The following is a 20,641-nucleotide window of genomic DNA, read 5'->3' on the forward strand; positions in this document are numbered from 1 at the left end:
CACATTTCAAATTTCCAATCACGCCTGCAACTTTATTCTGTAAGTAGAGGTGTTTATCTAATAATTTAACTTATAGACCTTTGCCATGAACCAATACAATGCGCTAGGTTCCTCGGTCATGGTTAGGACTGGGGCGGGGCCAAGTTCTATGAACAGGTCACCTTTGTCATGTTTTTTTTGGGGGGGTGGGACACTTTTATTATCATGGAGAAGAGAAAAAAACAGTGATGATACAAAAGGAGGAGACTGTTCGTAAGGAGGTAACCTGACTAAACAGCTGTCCTGCCCCTCCAATCACCATGACTGAGCTACGCTGAGCATGGTGCCAAACCACTGCAATACTGACTGAATGCTCGACAAGGGTCAACTCTGTCACAGGGCTGAGCATTGCAAGCATTAATGTTTGATGTTCTACATAAACCCTGATGAGTTTGCACAAATGGACATACATGTATACATGGAGTGAAACACAAATCAAATGTAGAAAGAATAATCACATGATAAAAGGTAATATCTCATACACAATCCAAAATAATCCACAGCAGACCTCAGAACTGCATCAAAGTTGGTAAACAAGTTATTAAAGATTGTTATGAATTGTAATAAAAAGCATTGAGATGTGGTGATAGTCAGGATGTACTTGTTTCAAGATCTACAGGATGTTTCAGTGATTCAACATTTCATCACTTTATTCCAGTATTTGGTTTTCAGTGCCTAAAGTTGAAGTTTACACACGTCTATAACCTTTGATTTACTGAAATGTAGTTTCAGAAAAATCTGAAAAAAAAAATCTGTCAACAGCCACTTTTACTTTTTTGCCGTATTATATTGAGAGTGTCGAAAATGCTCAAGTCAAATATCAAAACTGTCTGACTCAAATTGCTCAAGTCATTCACAGTGGCGGAACAATTGCACATAGGGCCTCATGGCAAATACTGGTAGATAGGGCCCCCATGTAGCCTGCAAAGATCAGAGCAGGGGCCCCACCTCAATAGAGCAGCAAGCTGAAGATGTCACACAGCCGTTTTTGCAAGTCTATTCTTAAAAAATGAGACAGAGCACCACCCCAGTTTTTGGATATGTTAAAAACAGACATTGAGTCTTTCTAAAACTGTAAATGTCATAGTGGTGAGTTGTGTCATTTCTTTTGTATAACATGGAGAAGATGCCACTAATATCAATTTTTCATAGGAGCTATGGAAGTCACCCAACAGTGGGTTTTTGAAAAATCATTGTGACCAAATGAGGCAGAATACCATCACAGTTTTTGGATATGTTAAGAACAGACATCTAATCTTTCCAAAACTGTTGATAATATGGTGGTGAGTCGTGACATTTTTTTTTTAATGACATGGCAAAGATGGCACCAAGTTTCAGTTTTTCCATTTTAAAGACTTCATATCTTCTAAACTGTTCATCACAGAAGATCAGTCTTTCAACACAACATGCACAGAATGGTCGGGAACATACATTGTCCATATCAAACCTCTGCCTTTAAAACTGCGCTTACCACAGTCCTTCAAAGATGCCCACAAATTCAAAGGTGAGAATTTTTCAAGCAACTTTAAGCCCCCAGAAAACGGTGGTAAATGACAAGAGGATGTGTGAAAGTCCACATTTCACAAGTACATGTTCCAAATGTTACCCCTTGAAATTTGTAAGGACCTACTTAAAGCAGTTTTTTAGATACGGCAATCTGAAAGTGGGCTCTCTGAGAAGTCTGTTCCAAACGAGTCAGGGGAGTACCTGACAAAAACATTTTTAATGACAAAACTGTGAGGAGTTGAGAGCTATAATTTTGCACTTTCCCTATTGGGACGTTTGTGAACCTCCTTGATTTTTTCTTGCCAAATCTGAGATGGTCGTGCGGGATGATTCGGAGATTTGGCGTGGAATGACCCTTATTGAATTATTAATTTGTTTTAGGTGGGGTGCAGGTACAACGTTCTGCACGTGGCCGCGAAGGAGAACCGTCCTCAGATGGTGCAGCGGGTTCTGGAGACGCTGGAGAACCCCGAGTTCATGCGCCTGATGTACCCGGAGGACCAGGAGAGCATGCTGTGGGACCGCATGCACTACATCGTGGACCTCTACCTGAACATGCCCGATAAACAAGTCAGTTGCCCGGCAAAGCACCAACATACTGTCACTAGAATGTTGTCTTACTCCGTGCCCATATTTCATGGGTAAAAGTGGTAAGGAAGATGAGTTTGTAGCCCGAGGATTGCCGGTTGGACTACAATGTTGGCTGAAATCCCTCCTGAAACCCTCATACAGATGCACTAATGACTGGGCTAGTAGCCTGGCTTTAACCACGTAGCGTGGTAACATGTTTGCCTTCTGTAACAGAGATGGTGGGTTTGAGACTTATGCTGGATCTCATTTGGTAAACTTGTGCGCTTCAATGTTCATGTTTCAGTGTGTATGGCGTATTACTTACGCACTGAAACATAGTGCCTGATTTGCACAAGTGTGCCATTTGAGGTCCAGCAATAGTTTGGACTGCACACTAGCAACCTAGGTGACATATATGGAATTGCATAGTATAGTTGTATGCTACTCGGAATTTCCTCTTCTCATTCTTCCTAGTTTTGAAAGATAACTTTTGAGTGGTTGAGAGTGCTCACCTTTTCACCTTGGTGCTCATTAGTGTAGGGACCTTCCAGCTTGTTTTAGGCAAGGATATCTGAGGCACTCAACATTTACATGTTCTATGTTTATGAGGCTACAAAGACGCCTGATTACATTTGACTGCTGATTCGATGGAAATGGAATCCATTAGGAGTTGCCACATTGACTCCTAACCCTGTGTTGCCGTGGTTGTCTTAACAGAACAACGAGACACCTCTCCATTTTGCATGCAAGTTTGGATGCCCAGAAGTGGTCAATGTGCTCTGCTCCCACCCGGCCATTGATAAGGAGCACAGGAACAAGTACAAGAAGAAGCCTGCCGATGTAAGTACTTCTTACTCAACACACGGGTGTTGATCTTACTACTTTGAAGATTTTTGGGTGCTTTTAAGCACTTATTTGATAAGACAGAGTGAGATGGGGACAGGAAACAAGATGAGAGGATTGGGAGAGGATCGAAAAATGACCTCGAGCTGGAATCAAATCATGGCCCCCAGCGTAATAGTAAGTGCTTCAGCCATTTGATCCAAGGTCACAAGTGGTAGTTGACCTCATCAAAACAGCCTTGTGCTTCCATATTTTTATTCCATCCATTCAAATGAAAAATGAAAAGTGCTGTTGCTTGCTTTTATGCTCACACTCATAAATTCAATTAAAAAACAAGGACGACAGTTGTTACGGTAATCACCTTAATTAAATTAAAGCCATTAATATGGTTGAAGAAGCTGGCCGCTTATTGAATAAAAGCATGACAAAAGCGGCATTTTAAAATGCTCACTGGGTTGCCAAATAGCCTGGGGTATGAAAGAGTGCAGACCATGTAACGTAATTTCATTCATTTGCTTTGGATGAAAACATCTGTTAAGAGTAATGATTAATCACATTGCCATCACTGCTTAGACCAACTTCTCAGTGTTCTTAACTTTTTTTTACACAGGTGATATGTGAAAGGAACAAAAACAAAGCCAAAGAAACAAAGATCTCAGAGTACTTGGAGGGTAAGGAACAGCTGGTAATAATTGTTTGGACATGCTGTTGAATTTTGTTATGTGTTCCGTTACAGTCAACTATATTAAGTCTAGGTGTGAAAACTGTGTCCATATGTATTGCAAATGAGATGTGTACTACAAAGATCTAACCTGATGGAGCTGAACAGTCTGATGTGAAAACAAATATCCCAATGGGACAATAAAGAATTTAATCCAATCTAATCTAATCTAAAGACAGTAAAGGTCCTGAAGTGGGGCATGGTGCTTGTGTCCCCAATTGACTGGACAGAGGTATCAACCTCCGTTTCAGAAAGTCTAATCCTGGCCATGTAGAATATCCAAAGAAGGGGGCGCAGTTGTGGCGCAGCGCGCTAAGCCCCCCACATTTGGGCTTGCATGCACACGGGAACCCCGGTTCGAGTCCGTCCGAGGTTATTTCCCGATCTCACCCAGTGTCTCTGTCCCACTCGCCTCCTGTCAGCATCTTAGACTGTCCTATCAAATAAAGGCACAAAAGCCCCAAAAAAGATATATTTTTAAAAAAAGGAATAACCAAAGAGTTCCTGAACCAGCTCATCCAGATGAGCACACTATTCAAATCATCATGCAGAGAAATCGGCTCATTTTGTGAAATCACGACAGAAAGATTTCTAGCTTTTTAACCACACGACAACACTAAAAGTGAAATGTGACTAATGGATAAAGACATCATGCATTACGAACATCATACAGGACATGCCATGGTCATCATATTCATAAGCTTACCCAGTGGTTTCACTTTGTCTAACTGACACCAGAGATTCTTTAAGTATATAGAGATTATGCCAATGTAATAGGTTGCTATGGGCACATAACATGACCAGGTTCCGGTCTGCCTAAAGGGGCGTGTCATAATACTCCTAGCATTGAATAGAACAGTCCTTAGGTCTGCCTAACAGTCCTTAGGTCTGCCCCCTTGCAATTGTAGAACCCGGAAACAATGGGCCAACGGAACCTCTCTCTTTCTACTCTCTCTGACTGACACATCAACTCTAATGGTCCCTCTTCAAACACAGATCGTTTCTACGTTCCCTTGCTGCGGGCGGCAGACAACACTCTGCAGCCTGTGATTGGCAGCCCCTGGTCTCCATCTCAGGGGCCCCTGTCTGACAGCACCCTGGGCCACCACCACCACCACGAGGGAGTGGGGACGCCCAGAGATCCCACCATGACCCTCACCGCCTTCGCTGGCCCTCTCACTGCCTCCAAGGTACCACATTTTTGATTTCTTTAAGTCTATTCAATTTAATAATAATTTGCTTTGTTGTCATAATATCATTTTATCATAATCATGTCATGATTTTCATCGCTTTTTAGTGAAATGCAGTTATTGTGTCAACATTCTTTTTTTTAATTCAACTTTAACCGAAGACCAGGACTTTGAATACACACTATGCAGCATTTTCAGGGTGAATGAATAAATGATTTATTAAATGAATGAATGAATATATGAATGAATAAATGAATGAATGAAGTCTGCATGTCGTTCAACTCATTTACAGGTCAAATTTATTATCTGTGTACTGGTGCACTGGTGGTCTGTAAGGGTAAAGGCAGTTAATGTTTAATCCAGATCTGATGGAAAAGCCTCATGAGAATAGTTGAGACGTAAGGTTAGGAGTCCATTTTTAAGCATTTGAATAACAGAACTGTGGATCGGATGCCATTTAACCTCTTTGAACTTGCATACCTATAGCCCATGCAACAGATATTATTTATTGCATTAAAGTGGTTTAAATGCGAACCACAGTGCAAAAGGTTTTCGGGCATCAGACCATCTTCTTTCCAAACAAACCATATAGGCTATGCCCTCTTTGAACCATGCCCATGATTGATCAGTGATTGCTTCATACTCTTTTGAACATCATATAGACATTGTTGTTGTTGCATTGACACCCATCTTCCTTTGAACCCTATATAGGCTGATGAGTTCCACAAGCTATGGAAGACTCCACCAAGGCATCGGGCGAAATACTTCCATGGCATTCTGAAGTCTGATCCCGAACGGGGAGCTGAACGGGTCGGAAGGTATGACCAAAGATTATATGGTATGACGTTTATTACTACTGAATATACAGGTCAGTGGTAACCAAGATGAATCGCGATACACATTACCCATGCAACAAAATGGGATCTGGGGCCTCATGAACTAAGACTGAATCTGTGCGTAAGTGAAAATCCAAAAAGGTACATAATGCACCTAAAATTTCACAAGTATCTGTCCATTTTTCGTGCTGATTCACGTGGTGTATCCGATGAAATTTAGTACACACTCACTTTTTCACGTTAAGTCAGTCTTGGTACGTCTGAACATTTGCGTTAAAAGGTACTTATGTAGCTTTTTTGTGCGTAAGTAAGCTTTGTACATGAGACCCCTGGTGTCCTAAATGGTGTGACTTTCAATTTTCCGAACTCCTGCTAGTATCATAAACGGGCATGACAGTACCTAGAAATGGCAGCTTTTTAGCAAGCATGGGTTTTTGAAGCAGGTGAGAGGAAAGCTGCAGAACTGAGCATGGTTCTTAAACTGGAATGACTACATTTCTCTAGTATAGACCCTGCTCACAAAAAATATTGAAACATTATTCTGCATAACACCAGATTGCTTTATCAGAGAGTTTTTTATTTTAAGCTTCATTTTCAGTGCTGATGCATATCACATGTTAACCCATTGATGCCTGATGTTGCGTTGCGCAACATTGGCCCTGGCGCCTGGAGCTGCATTACGCAACATTCAGGCTCATGAGATTTGAGACAACTTTATTAAAAATATCTGTTTGTTTGAGATGAATGAACACATTCTAATGAAAGATGAGGGTCTTAGCGTTTAAATGCAACTTAGTGCATATTTTTAAGTGCTTCAGAAGCTGAGATATTTAGGTTTTTATTGGCTGAGGGCAGCTTTCCTTAAAAAGCTTGAGCTTGAGCTTTCCTTTTTTGCAGGTGCCTTAGGCGTCAATGGGTTAAATAAACAAACCAAGTTCAGTTCTCAGGATTTACTGGGCTAACATGCAATATACAGAGTGCATTTGCCTCACACTGCGTAAGCTCATTGCGGATTTGTCACCTTTTGCAGGGAGTTGGCCCACGAGCGTGGCTACCCTTGGTCCGAGTACTGGGAGTTCCTGGACAGCTTTGCGGATCTGTCAGTGCAGGAGGGCCTGGACATATTGGAGGCCTACCTACAGTGCAAGAGCTGCAGCCCCACCCACTGGGACTCTGACGAGAAGAAGAAGACGACGACGGGGGTCAACAACAGGGACTATGCCACATTGTCCTCTAGTAAGCAGATACAGTACATCTAGGGCAGGGGTGGGGAACCTTTTACATTCGAAGGGCCACTTCAAATTCTTCCGAGGGCCGTACAAGTCTTCAGAGGGCCATACTATGAACACAAACCACGATTTCCCCCTGCACTTTAGGCCTATATTGAAGGCAGTCACATTAAAAACAGACTCCACCTTCTCTAGGTCCCCTGAATATAATCTAATTGTATTGGAAATGTAATTTCTAAGATTCCTTTACAAAATATTTCACATTTCATGTGAAGCTGCATAACATTAAAATCATATCGGGGGCCGGATAAAATGGCCTCAAGGGCCGCAAACGGCCTTCAAGACATACTAGGTTCCCCACCCCTGATCTAGGGCCTACACTCAAGTGTATGGGGATATCGTGTTATTCTTAGGTTAGGCTGAGTTTCTCTTAGCAGTCCCCATCAAGGAGAAATATATCTGGCAGACAGGGAGGTTGAATCACCATAAAAAGGCATAAATAAAAAGACATGAAACAAACAAAAACAGATAAAAGTAAAATGTAAGGTACAGGCTCATAAACATTGGATATCCTAACCTGCTGCTCCTGTTCCCTCAAGTATGCCGTCATGATGCCGTTTCCCTCAGTAGTTACATTTGGGGGGAAAATTGCAGATTTTTTGACAATGTCCATAGGCCTACCATTTCTTAATTTACTACACATGACCCAGATGAACCAGCAGACGTCCACTTTGTGTTCACGGTTTACCAAGTTTTGGTTTCTCTCATCGGAACGCCAAGTTTTTTTTAACACTGATTTTCAGCACAAACGTGTCAGTTGGTTCAAGATTAGGTGCAGGAGCTGGCACTGGCACGGTTTTCAATCAGCCTGAAAATGCTAATTTATTATTTATATTATCAATGTCATGGCATAGTCTTGTTGGTACTCTTTTTTAGAATAATTTATGCTTTGCTGTTGCAAAAAAAAAAAAAAACATTGATCTGCAAGTTGTCGAGAACCCTATTTTGGTATGGTGGTTTGTTTTTGATGTGTATTGTATTGTGGTTGGAAGAAGTTACCCAGCCTGCAATACATCGTTGATCCAGCTGTACTAAAACCACAATGTACTCCCTTGTGCCAATGCATAAAAAATACACTTCTCTTCCCATGTCTTTCGTATTCAATAGAGTCCTGTAGTGTGGTGGCCATTTGCAACACCACTGCGAATGAGGCAGACAAGGAAGATGCCTCCCTTCACAGACACAAGAGTGACACAAGCCTCACCCAGGCCAAAGACACTCCCACATCTGAGCACAGTTTGTCTGGCTCCTCTTCAGCCCCTGTCCGTAACCTGTTGTCAAAGTTTGACAGTGTTTCCACCCCAGGAAGCTCTGTTTCCACCAACAACAAAAAGGTAGGAGTTAAGAAAGAAGCTGAAAAACAAGGAAGTGCATCGCTGAGAAGCATGCGAGACCTGGGCCAATCTGATTCAGGGATCGAAGGCCTGGACCAATCAGAGTCTGGGCTAGCATGTTCGAACCAATCAAAATCCGAGGAGGAGGAGGGGCTTGATTTGAGCAATCCAGGTTTCTGGGGGAGCTGGTGGCAAATGAAGCGGCGGACGCCGGATCAGGTTGATGGACCGGACCAATCCAGCACCACCAGCTCAGCTGAGTACCAGACGGCGGACGAGGACAGTGGGGACGGGGACGAGGTTGCCGTGGACACCACCTGCCTTGGCAACAGGAGGACGGGGCCCAGCACCGGATCCACCTGCTCCTCATACAAGTCTGTGCAGAGCTCCGGCTACCTGGACACCTCCAGTGACCACAGCCAAATCTTTGTTGGGTAAGACTAAGTAGCAATAGCATTTACACTATATAGCAGTTGTGACTCAGTGGTTAGAGCACTGGGTTGGCAACCCAAGGGTTCCCGGTTCAATGCCCGACCGGGCCACGGCTGAAGTGCCCTTGAGCAAGGCACCTAACCCCCACACTGCCCACTGCTACGGACTAGTGTCTGTACTTCAATGTGATTCACTAGTCCAAATGGGATAAAGTGCAGAGAAAGAATTTCCCCTAGGGAAACAAAAATGGGCTCCAATCTCCAATTGGCTTCTTAAAAATAGCACATCATCATACAGAACTGTCATTCAATGTGCTAAAGAGTACTCGGAAGAGAGGAGAGGAGGAAAAATATATTGTAGAAAGTATTTTGGATTGTAGATGACTATCACCAAAGGTAGATGAGTTGTTGGGGCAGATGTAATTTGGGCAGGAAGCTGGTTCCAGCATTTGGCGGCATAAGTAGCTGGGGTGTATTCCAAGAAGCTGATGCAGTACTAAACCAGGTCAAGTTAACCTTGCTGTACTGGTAAATCCTGTAATAGAAGAGCCTGCAATCAGCATTAAAATGTCTAAATTGTGTCTGTGGGCTCTCCATTAGCAGGTTCACCACTTCATGGAGGTTGACTAAAGGGTGGTTTATGCCTCGAGATCAGCGTCACTGCATCATGATGCAGTGAGCCGCGCAGTTAACGGAGTGAAGCCCCCCCCATCACGCAGGTACTCTGGGGCACCTCCCCGAAATTGTGTCTCGACGCAGGGAGCGACGGCGTGAAAGGGCGAAAATAGGTCTCTGATTGGTCCTCTCGACCAGCCTGCTCTGTCCTCGAGTCGAGAACAAGCGCTACTTCCTTGTTCTAACCTTCGTCGGTCTACGGACTGTGAGCTCTTCATTAAATAAGTTGCCCGTGCTTTGTTGTTTGATTTATTTACACGAACCAAAGACAACACATGCGCTTGCAAGTTACGACGCTGAAGTTATTTGGACAGTTGAACAGTGGTTCCGAGGTCGAGGAAACATTCCGCTTCGTCCTCGACAAATGAGCCACTTCTTTGTTCCAAACTACCACTGTGGCTGCCAGTGCGATCAAACATGCACGTGATATAAAGATTTAATGTTTCATTTTCATTCTCGTCGAGTCTGTGATGCTAAAAAACAACCGACACGTCTAGTTTACTCTTTGTATTGAAGGCAGTTTCAGCGTGGAATGACATCGCGCAGACCGTGCTTCAAAACAGGGCATAAACCAAAATTAACTGCATCATGGCTGCGACAAGCTCACTCTGTGGCACAAGTAGGAAGCATAACCCGCCCTTTAGTCAGGTTTGTCACTTAACCCATTTTGTCCTAAGTCCTTTTTGGGAAAGGGTGCCCTCTTCCTATTAAATCTTAAATATCTCAGCCTCCGAAGCACATGCAAACATGAAATGAGTTACATTTAAAAGCCAAGACCCTCCCCTTGCATTGTAATGTGTTCATTCTGCTCTAACATACCCACATATTTAATAAAACAGCTAAAATCTCAAAATCCTGAAAAACCTATGTGTCTCCAGGACACAATGGGTTAACCATGTTCTTGGAATACCCCCCTGAAGAGTTAAGCTGGGCTTACACTGTGCAACGTTTGCCCCGATTTTGCCCCGATTTGGCACTCGCACGACTTTTTGAGAGTCGGGCCGATTTCTTGCTCAATCGCAGGTCAATCGTGAGTCTCGCATCGTGCAGTGTACATGGGGTAACGACAAGCGATTTCACCTCACGATCGTGCAATCGCAGGGTCGCAAGAAAATCAAAACGGTTTGAAATTCTGGTCGTGGCTCGTGCGTAAATCGCACAGTTAAAGCCATAGATGTGTATAGAAGTCTTCTATACACATCTATGGTTAAAGCAGTGCTACGACCCGATTTGACACTTCACATGCACAAATTAATAGGGCCGTGCGAGTCGCTGTTGAGCGTGACCTCATCTCCACCTCAGGTGCGCATGTTCCCTCTGCAGACCGGGGAAACATGCCTGTCGCGTCGTACGGTGGAAGCATTTCGCTCGCATCCGACCGTCGGCTCGTGTAGTGTGAGGACGTGAGTCGTGAGTTGTGAACTTTTAAACAGTGAAATTCCATCGTGCAGTGTGAGCAGAAGCTTAAGACCCACGAGTGAAAATATCGCACAGTGTATGCCCGGCTTAAGGTTACTGACAAGGTGCTAAACCTGTATTTAACTTGGGAAGGAGCCCAACGAAATGAAGTAAGAAAGTAGAGAAGGGCTCCTTACAGGGTATTGGTTACAGTCCGTGGAACACTGTGGGGTTAAATTCCTTTGTCAAGGGCACTTCAGCCATGGATGAAGGTGTAGGGAGAGGTGAGGGTGGGTTTCAAACCTGCAACCCTTTGATATTAAGACCACCCCCTTAACCATTAGGCCACGGCTGCCCCTCAGTAGGGCACAGCAAACCCTTACCGTTTGTGATGAAGAGAAGACGAGAATTATGACCGATAATATGACACATAAAAAGTAGATTTTTTATTTTTTTTTAAACATGTGAATTGTCTCAATTGTTCTCAGGGATTCGCCCACCAGCCTGGACAATGAAGTGCTGTCAGCAATGGAAGGCATCCAGATTGACCCTCAGAAATATCCGTCCATTACGCAATGGAGGAGTGCTGTGGAAGCCTATCCAGCTAAACTGAGGCAAAGGTAGTGGAATGCTCTGTGGCGCTGTGCGCTAAGCGCCCCACTTAGGGCCTTGCATGCCCATGGGGACTCGGGTTCGAGTCCAACCCGGGCCAGTTCCTAGCCCTACCTTGGGTGGATTCCAATATGCAGACTCGGTCCTCGGTCCTTGGCAGCCTAGCCACAACAGTTTTTGTGGGACTATTCTTCATTCACCATCCTGTTTGTAAATGAGAAAATGACATTAGAGTTGAGCTTTTGCAATATATTGACATGACAATTATCTATTATGTCGTCGGTGACGTCATCACGAGGCCACAAGGAGGCGAGTGAGCAAGGGAGGACGGGAGTCCGCATATTAGAATCCACCCCGTCTCTCTCTCTCTCTCTTCTGCACATTTCCTGTCTCCTCTCACACTGTTCTGTCACAGTAAAGGTCCAAAATACCCCCAAAATACTTAAAAAAAACATTCTCATCATTCTCTCTTACCATGTTAACACAGGTGTCGTTTGACATCCCTTCTATTTAAGTATCTATATTTAGAACTCCAGACTTATTGTAAGCCTTTATTTTGAAGTATCACCATTTACAGTATGTAATTCACCTATCATGTGGAATACCTTTTGAACTGTATATGTTGCTTCAGGCTTGTGTCGTTAGCCTTTTAACGCGTCTTAGTATCAAACAATAGACACATGGTAGACCCACTCTTGAATATGTGATGTTTTATGCAAATGTATTGTGTGTGATTTTTTAATTTTGTTTCAAAATCATTGCAACTTTTCAGTTGGCCCCACGGCTCTACCCCGAAACCTCCACAGGATCCGAGATCCTCCACCCCGTTCCGCAAGGCAACCCCGCGCTTCTGCAGCCCCGCCTGGCTATGCCGTCCTGGAAGCCTGCCTCCTTCACCCGGCTACAGCACCCCCCTCAGACCTCCAGGTGGGAGCTTAGGGAGTCGTACATGATGCGGCGTGCATTACATTACCTTACATTACACTACACTACACTACACATTGCATTTAACTGATGCTTTTATCCAGACGGTCTTACAGTTGTTACAGGGTATTGGTTACAGTCCCAATGTGGGGTTAAGGGCCTTGCTCTATGGCACTTCAGCCACTGGATGAAGGTGGAGGAATACATCGTGCTACTATTGGTCAGGGAGATTCGAACCTGCAACTCTCTGATCCAAATAAACTGTGTAGTAGTAGAGAATAAAGATACATTGTGAATCCGGATGAAATGTAAGGTATGCCACATATTTTACGAGTAGTGCATCGTGGTAACATGAGAGGAGGAAGGAGAAAAAATCGTAACAACCCTATTTACTATGCTCCAACGGGGAAAGCTTAATTTGAGAATCATACAAAAAGACACTGCAAAACTTTATTTTATGCAAAGGCTACGGTTGTTACAACAAGGTACATCTGCACTTCTACTTCAAATCAGGCCCTTGTGGTTTAGAGCGGTAATCTGTTAGCGGCTGGATGTTTGGAGCATTTCCCAGAGCTTTGTTGGCACCGCTGGAAGGTACTAATTGATGTTTGGTGCCACTGCAGTCCCCCGTCATGCTGTAACGATTGTACTTGTGTTTTTTCTCTTCTTTAGATTTCTTTAGCTTTCTTTTGCGTATCTGTTTATTTTCTTCTGAATCATTTGAGTTCCATGACATGGATTGAAAGAAAATCTTCACATACAAGTGTTTACTAGGTCTGGGTTCAAAAGATCGATATCGATTCACGTTCGAAAAGTGTGATATTGATTCAAAACTTTGTGGATCGATGTTTTGCAGACGATTATAGCCAGTATTTATATCCTGTAGCTCTCCTCCACATTCACGTAGGCTACATGCACAAATACACACTTCCTGTTCATGTAAATGATGTCAGTCTTTTCTCAGCTTTCTCTCTCATATCAAGTTGCCCACGTCTTTCAATTCCCAGCCCTAGTGTTTGCACATACATTTAAAATGCAATCCGTGTAGCCCAAGACGCCCTTCCATGAAACTGTCAGCTCGCTGTTCATGGATTTATTTTGTTTGAATTTCAGTGAAGATGTCATTTGATGTACTAGTAATGGCAAAATCACTTCCTAATGGACTGAATGCCTTTTGCAGGTGACGTGTCCTTGGGTGGTGTTCTAAGGAGCCGGGTGCACAGATGAGGGGCTGTGCTTTTTATCAGCAGGTGCCAGTGTTTACAGTCTCTGGAAAACAACAAGCCTGTGATCACTCGGGTCATGGCTCCCATTAAATGAAATGCACTTGAAGCAATGTTGCAGCTTTTTTTTAAAAATCAGGTAGTCCCTTCATGTTATGCTTTTTGCACAGTAGACTACGAGTTTTGCTTTAACACTACATTTTTGCTGAATGTGTTTCATCCGTTATCTTTAATACTCTTAATATATATATATTTTTTAAAAATCATTAAGAATTATAAACATTTGTTTTTGCTTATTTGTATGTATGTTGTGTTGTGTCTGTTATGTATGGCACAGTTTTTGTGTCTGTGTCATTTTCCCAAGTCCATTACATTACCAGTGCAATGCTTCTGCTTTTCTTGAAAAAAATGAAATAAATGGAATGTGCACATATTTTTAACAAATATTGGAAATGACCTCATTACTTTCCCTACCTCTAAACTAGAGCACAAGCACACCAGTTCACTTGCTGAAGTGGCGCCAGGGGGCGGAATCGAGCTCCATTTGACACACGACTCTGCTATTTGAGCAAAATATGTGAAGCAGACTGCTGGCGTCATTGTAGCTTTTTTTTAATTCTCATACAAAGTGCTGGCATTGAGGCCCGAGCAGGTCAATGGCGAACAGCTTTTGTTTGTCCAAGGAGCAGTGTTCTTGAGTAGGCTGTATTACTGCGTATTTCAGTGAATTAATATGGTGCATCATTCACGGTTTACAAAAATGCATAAATATAGGCCTACAGTAGGCCTATATATTCAATCACCAGAAACTAATGGAGGTGTCGTGCCGAAAAGCGAGTCCCTGCCAGAACACGAGTGCCCTCATCGAAACCAATGGAAACCAATGAGATGTGTTTTACCCATTTTTGCAGATAAATCCGACACAATTTAAGATGGAAAGTCTATCAATAAAGCATCTACATTCCTTCTGGAAGTATTAAAAAGAACTGGTTACAATTTCAGTATTATTTCCATAAAAGAATCGAAGAATTGTCATAACAAATGTTACAGTTTCATTCAAATAGCTCATATTAAGTGGAGGACGAGTAATGTCTCATAAGCATATTTTTAGTTCATAAATTATGTAATTAATTCTGCAAAAATTAGTATAATTTTCTCTCAAAAAACGTCATTGGTTTCAATGAGGGCACTCATGTTCTGGCAGGCACTCGCTTTTCGGCACGACATAGTCTGTACGGTTAACTGATTGTGCAGATGTAGTCTTTTGGTGGAGAAAAACAGTGATCTCTCGATACCATCACCCGGCTACTACTACTCCCTCATGGAGAGATTATGGGGACCACGTCACGAAATCATGGCTAATTTGAATGAAGGCTCCTCCCTCTTATCCATGGGTTTACTCCCATCCATGAAATGAAAAGTCAAAGGCTTGCCCAACACTTGTCGTTTAAATGTGATATCCGGATTTATTTGGGATATGTGGATACGTGGATCTATGTGGTTTAGTAGGGGACTTTTTGGAGGTTGTGTTCTGTAAACACTATGTTTGTGCTGGGACGAAGTATGAAGTACTGGTAACTTCAGGATGCCGGCGTGCGCTGGAGAGAGATACAAACCCAGCGCCTACGTACCCGTGGCAACAGCGGCATGTCTCCTGGTGGGGTCCTCAACTTTATTTTTTGTGTTCACGTAAGTCTTGCCGTTTATTATATGATATTGCACGTCGATGGTAGTAATAGGTTACGTGAGTGACCTGTGCGCACCAAGAACGCCTCTCCATCCGTGTCATGTTGATGTAGGCTGCCGCCCTGCGTCACCGTGTCACCTGGCGCCTTCTTATAATATTTCACCCTGTTTTCATGTCCTCCTAATACCACATTTCATTTCAATAGTGCAGTTTCAGCAAGCTAAAGTCAAAGATGCAACTTTGACGTGCAACAATGAGCACGCACAACTGGCGCATCTTCAACTTCATGCGTAACAAGTAGGCTACACATATGACAGCAAGTAGAGTAGGCCTATCTGTGTCAGAACATGATGCATGTAGTAGTTGTATTTTGTATGTGGGTCTTCTGGTTTTATGATATGCCAGACAAACGCATAGCGGTGCAAACCATTCACCAGTCAACACATCTGGATAGTGACAAGTCATTCGACAAATCTCCACTTCCACGGAATTTCATGGTGGCTCTCTACATAGACGGTGCTGACCAGGGTTAATGATATATATCCGCTATTTTCGAGGCAAGAGGCAGTTCTGCCCTGATATAAAGGCTTTAATACAACTGAACTAGGGCATGATCAGGATAAGGCCGGCAGGGGATTGATGTAAGTGACGTGTGCAGCTGCTGTCTCCAGCGGATGGGGTTTAAGCCCTGATGAGATGAGGGATGGATGAGATGGCTGTTTCAGTAGTTAAGACCTCCTTTTTACTGGCAAAAACAGAGGGCACACAAGCATTTATATCATGTTGTTGAGGTGGACATCTTGGCTGAATTAGAGTTGTGATGGCTATTACTAGATGGTTCTGTTGCCAAGCATATTTTTTTGCCTTGAAGTGATGTCTCAACATTTTGGTTCATCATCGTCCTTTGGTTCATCATCATTCCTTTTCTTTGTGACACTTTGAATTCACTGTTTTGCTATAGCCTACTAACGTTTGAAGGACCCCAGAGTTTCTCAGTAGCTCTCTGTGAAAGGCAATTCCAATCTCCAAGGCAGGCCTATTCAATAGTGGTCTGTGGGCATGACTGGATTGGCCATATGGCACACAGGGTAGCCTGGTGGACAGTTGATGATTTTAGCCATACTCTAGTCTCAACTGTATCAGTCTCCCTACTGCTACAACAGGCATACCTGACACATACAAAGCATTTCCTCCTATTATTCCATCCTATCTTCATTGTCTCTCAATATCTGGTGAGCTAGCTGAAAACGCCCTTTCTGTGTGTTTTTTCCCGTCCCAGGCCAGCTCAGCCTATGGGCCAGATGTGGCTTGTGTAAAATTTCCTACGGCCAAGGCACTGACATAAAATGAAATACACTTAGGCCTACATAAATTGCGTATATCTTGCTGTGTTGTCTTGTTTGCATTATCCCTGAATACTGCAGTGATCTATTTGTCATTTGGTCCTGTTAAAACTTGAGTTGAATGGAGCACTGCTGGGCAACTGGCTTCTTTTACTTTTAAAAAAAAAATCTTCCACAACTTTGTCTGTCCATCGGTATCTCTGTAAGGGGTTGCACTTTACTGCACTTTGATTTTGAGCAGCCTCTTGCATGAAATGCCCTATAGTCAAACACGGTTTACTATTATTTACAGTGGTGTGTGGCACGGGCTCCGCATGCACGTCTGATCTGAGCCACAGACTCCAGCTGCAGCTGCTGTGCTCTTAACCCACTGCCCCTTGACCTGCGCGACTGACTGGCTGTCCCACTTTCCCATCCGCTCTCTGCACTGCACTGCACTGCACTACACTGCACTACGCCGAGCTCATAGAGCCATGGAAGCCGATGGGGTGGGGGGCAAGGGGGTCAGTTGTGCCGGGCCCAGTGAGATCAGGGAGACCAGAGTTGAGTCTTCATTACATTATGTAGGGGGTGCTCTCAGATGACTTTGTTCTGGGTACTGCCAAGCTGCCAGCAGTCCCGCATAGAGCCATGCACAGCCCAGCCCCTGCACCACGGAGCCCTGCATTCAGCAGATGGAGCCGGTGTGGATTAGGGTTTCCAGAGCACCCTGATTGCCCATCTGGGATATAGAGCAGGGGGCGCTTGGTCAAGTCTTAGGAATTCTCCCATGGGGGATCACCACTGCTGCCCTCCCTCCCTCCGTCCCTCTCTCTACCCCAGTAGAGATGCGAAACCTGCAACATGCTGCAACCCTGCAAGCTTTCTGCTGCTTTCTGGTGGTGGATTTACTGTTGAGGATTGATTGTTTGTTTCTCTCTCTCTCTCTCTCTCTCTCTCTCTCTCTCTCTCTCTCTCTCTCTCTCTCTCTCTCTCTCTCTCTCTCTCTCTCTCTGGCCTTCACATCTGGTTCACTGCAAAATAAGTAGTTGTTTAACCCGGCCCCATAATCCTTCGATAAATTCTGTTAATGGTAATCTTTCCGCTTACACCAATAAAAATGGTGTTATGTTTGCGCGTGGGTGTGAATGTGGGCATACATGCATCAAATATTCCTCACTCAAACTGCAAGCTTGCCCATTCATTTCCATACTTGGGAAAAAAGATATTCTTGATGAAAAATGCTAATTTTATGGCACACTTAGTACAAGACAAGGTAATCAATCCACCGAACCGACTGGAAGTAATTTGCGATATTGATGAGTTTACAGTGTTTCTTTAACATTTATTGGGTTTAGTTTTCTCTCATCTGCATGGTTTTGGTGCAGTCATGAATCAAATTACTACCCTGTGTAATTAAAAAATCATGAGGCAATATTCAGTGTGTTTTTTTTCCTCTTTCCTTTCACAAAAAGCCTCTGATTCAAAGAGATTATTTTTTAGAAAGTAGAAGTGTGAATCCAGAGAGCCCAAATGGGATTGAGCATCATCCGCCAGTGATCCTCCGTGAGTTTATTTAGCTGGAAGGGTGGCACTGAAGAGCCGTTTGATGTATCCTAACGCCAAAGTCCAGGAGTTTTGGGGAGGCCTAGATTAAAGGGTCACAAACTTTTGACGAATTCAGATGCAGTTTTCATGTTCTGTCACTGACACATTAAGACATTTTGGGGGGTTTTACCACTTAATAACTGCTGTGAATGCTGGCTAAATATAAAACCTACGGAAACAAAGAGTACTCTCAAGTAAAGGATACTATGTTGTTAAACTTCAGAGTTTTTGAATAGTGCAATCTTTACTTGTTTTAGACAGGTTTTCGCCCCTGGAGGGTGGACAAGCGAATTCAGAGTTGGGTAGCAGTTGATAGCCCCTTAAAGAGCTGTATTACCACTTTATTAACATTTATTAATAAACTAATTAGAATCATTTCCAAAATTGTAAAGAACCAACCTATGGCTGCACAGCAGACTGGCCATTGGCTACTGTTGGATGATTTTATCTCTTTTGCTCTTAGGAGGACAACTTTCAGGACAGCTGCAGCCATGTCTGTGTCTGCTGTGTTAGCATAGTATTTACTTATGTAAAAACATTTATTAATATTATGTTGATAATGGGTTCATTATTTAGAACGATTTTATCACACTTTTTTAGGGACAGCTATTCTATTCTTCTTCTAATCTCCGAAAGGTTTTCCACTCTGATACGCGTTGAGGAGCCACTGAAAGGATAACTGTGTATGTTGAAAAAATACCTTAAGTCAGATGAAATGCTCACCTTCAGTATTATGCCCAGGCCTTTATCTCGCGATTGCACAGTATGCCAGAAGGCCACAGAGAGTGTAGACTTCTTTCAATGCTATCTCACAATAGTGAAGAATCGCTCACCAACCTCAGCAATTGCCAAAACACAATACTTTATTATTTTGAAACATCACATACTTAATCATTTTTTGAAACACCACATACTTTTATCATTTTGAGGGTGCAATGCAAGTAGTTTTTTGGTAGTTTTTTTTTTTTTTTAAAGGTAGGCTCTTAACAAACCATCTAACAAATGTAAAATGTCAAATGGCAACGTCCTTGCTGATGGTGAACTGAGCAAAGGCATGTTTACTCTGCAAACTGAAGTCAGAACACCTCCAAGGCGGCTGGCCATATGTCCAATCTGGCATTCCTTGTTTCCTTTGATCAGTAGGCCTACCTTTCATGTGAAAAAAAACAGTTCAACTAAAGAAAGTGCATGGAAAACAGCATGCAATACCATCCTTTTCATGAAGACAATGTTCACGCAACTAGACTTCAAAAAAGAAAATACATTCCCTCAAATCAAGGCGCATATCTTTCCCATCGTATGTAACATATTGATTTGTTTCTTCACCATCTGCAAACAGAAAGATCGCCCCCGCCCACCATGTGTAGATCTAAACAAAATGGAAAGATTAAACCGTTAATGTTAACATTTCACATTAAATCTAGCCTTTAACATTAACATGTAAAGTTTGGTATGACTTTATGTAGCCTGTAATGGGGGGACAAGGTATGTCCTGTCTTAAATGGGTCTTGCTCAGGGATGCAAAATGAATTTCAGTGCAAACTGACAATCAAGTACTATCGTGTCGTACACGCTCTGTCACGTGTTGTTCTTCTAGTCCAGTGATGGGCAACCTGAATTCATTAGCTACAATCCAGTGCCAACTGCCAACTATTCCTCACGACCTAGTCCTGTCTGTCCAATTCAACCAGGTGATCACCTGGTTGAATTGGACTGGTAAAATTTGGAATATGTGCCAATGGATTTTAACTAATGAATCCAGGTCCCCCATCACTGTTAAACAGTAGGAATGCACTGACACCAATACTGGTAGTTGTTGTTCCAATCCTTTAAAATGAAGAATTTGAACTCAAAGTACTTGTATGACCTTTGGCAAAGACTTTTGTTCCTGCGAAGGTGTAGGTCAGGCCTATTTCTGTGCTCTCTACTCTGTGGCAAGTGGAAATAACTTGACACCATAATATCACTGGAGCTCAGCATTATTAATGCGGCTAACGCTGTTCACAAGAACACAAGCTGCACCACAAAACAAGATTAGAAAAAATATATTTAGGGCATGTGGATGGGCCTGGAGCTGGAGGAGAGTGATGAGAACCAGACTGCCGAGCTTTAGGAGGTAATCATTTAGGGTTGTGGTATGGGGAGCGAATCCTATGCATTGCTCAATATCGTAGAATATTTATGTTTTTTTCCATGTCTATGGATTTTAGATACTTAGGAAAATATCCTTATAATGGCATCATAATGATGTTTACATTTTTCTTGTTGGCCACTAACATGGCTGGATTGGCCATAAGGCATACAGGGCATTTGCCCGGTGAACTGTTGATGATTTTGGCCTGGTCACCGTCCTTCCCTCAATGTAGTGCCAGTCCTCATGCTGCCACAGCTATCCTCTTCGAGTCAGTTTTAAATATTCATTTTGGGTGTCAC

The 20,641-nt window shown here is 43.1% G+C and overlaps 2 protein-coding genes and 1 long non-coding RNA gene across 3 annotated transcripts in view; all 3 read left to right on the forward strand.

The window, feature by feature from the left end:
* LOC134460341 (ankyrin repeat and LEM domain-containing protein 2) overlaps positions 1-11,456 on the forward strand; it is a 20,296-nt gene extending 8,840 nt beyond the window's left edge. Inside the window, exons 5-12 of the mRNA XM_063212772.1 lie at positions 1,927-2,115; positions 2,833-2,955; positions 3,569-3,629; positions 4,676-4,869; positions 5,581-5,687; positions 6,736-6,941; positions 8,102-8,762; positions 11,321-11,456. Of these exons, the coding sequence (XP_063068842.1) occupies positions 1,927-2,115; positions 2,833-2,955; positions 3,569-3,629; positions 4,676-4,869; positions 5,581-5,687; positions 6,736-6,941; positions 8,102-8,762; positions 11,321-11,456 (1,677 nt within the window). The remainder of the gene's footprint in view (positions 1-1,926; positions 2,116-2,832; positions 2,956-3,568; positions 3,630-4,675; positions 4,870-5,580; positions 5,688-6,735; positions 6,942-8,101; positions 8,763-11,320) is intronic.
* Positions 11,457-12,220: 764 nt separating this feature from the next.
* Positions 12,221-13,718, forward strand: LOC134460080 (uncharacterized). Its single transcript, XR_010036973.1, has 2 exons — positions 12,221-12,371; positions 13,549-13,718. It is a non-coding gene; the product is annotated as an uncharacterized LOC134460080 (long non-coding RNA).
* A 1,458-nt stretch (positions 13,719-15,176) lies between these two features.
* Positions 15,177-20,641, forward strand: part of zdhhc8a (zinc finger DHHC-type palmitoyltransferase 8a) — a 59,733-nt gene continuing 54,268 nt past the window's right edge. Inside the window, exon 1 of the mRNA XM_063212774.1 lies at positions 15,177-15,280. Within this exon, the coding sequence (XP_063068844.1) occupies positions 15,177-15,280 (104 nt within the window). The remainder of the gene's footprint in view (positions 15,281-20,641) is intronic.

This window comes from Engraulis encrasicolus, chromosome 12 (assembly GCF_034702125.1).
Source record: "Engraulis encrasicolus isolate BLACKSEA-1 chromosome 12, IST_EnEncr_1.0, whole genome shotgun sequence".
NCBI lineage: Eukaryota > Metazoa > Chordata > Actinopteri > Clupeiformes > Engraulidae > Engraulis > Engraulis encrasicolus.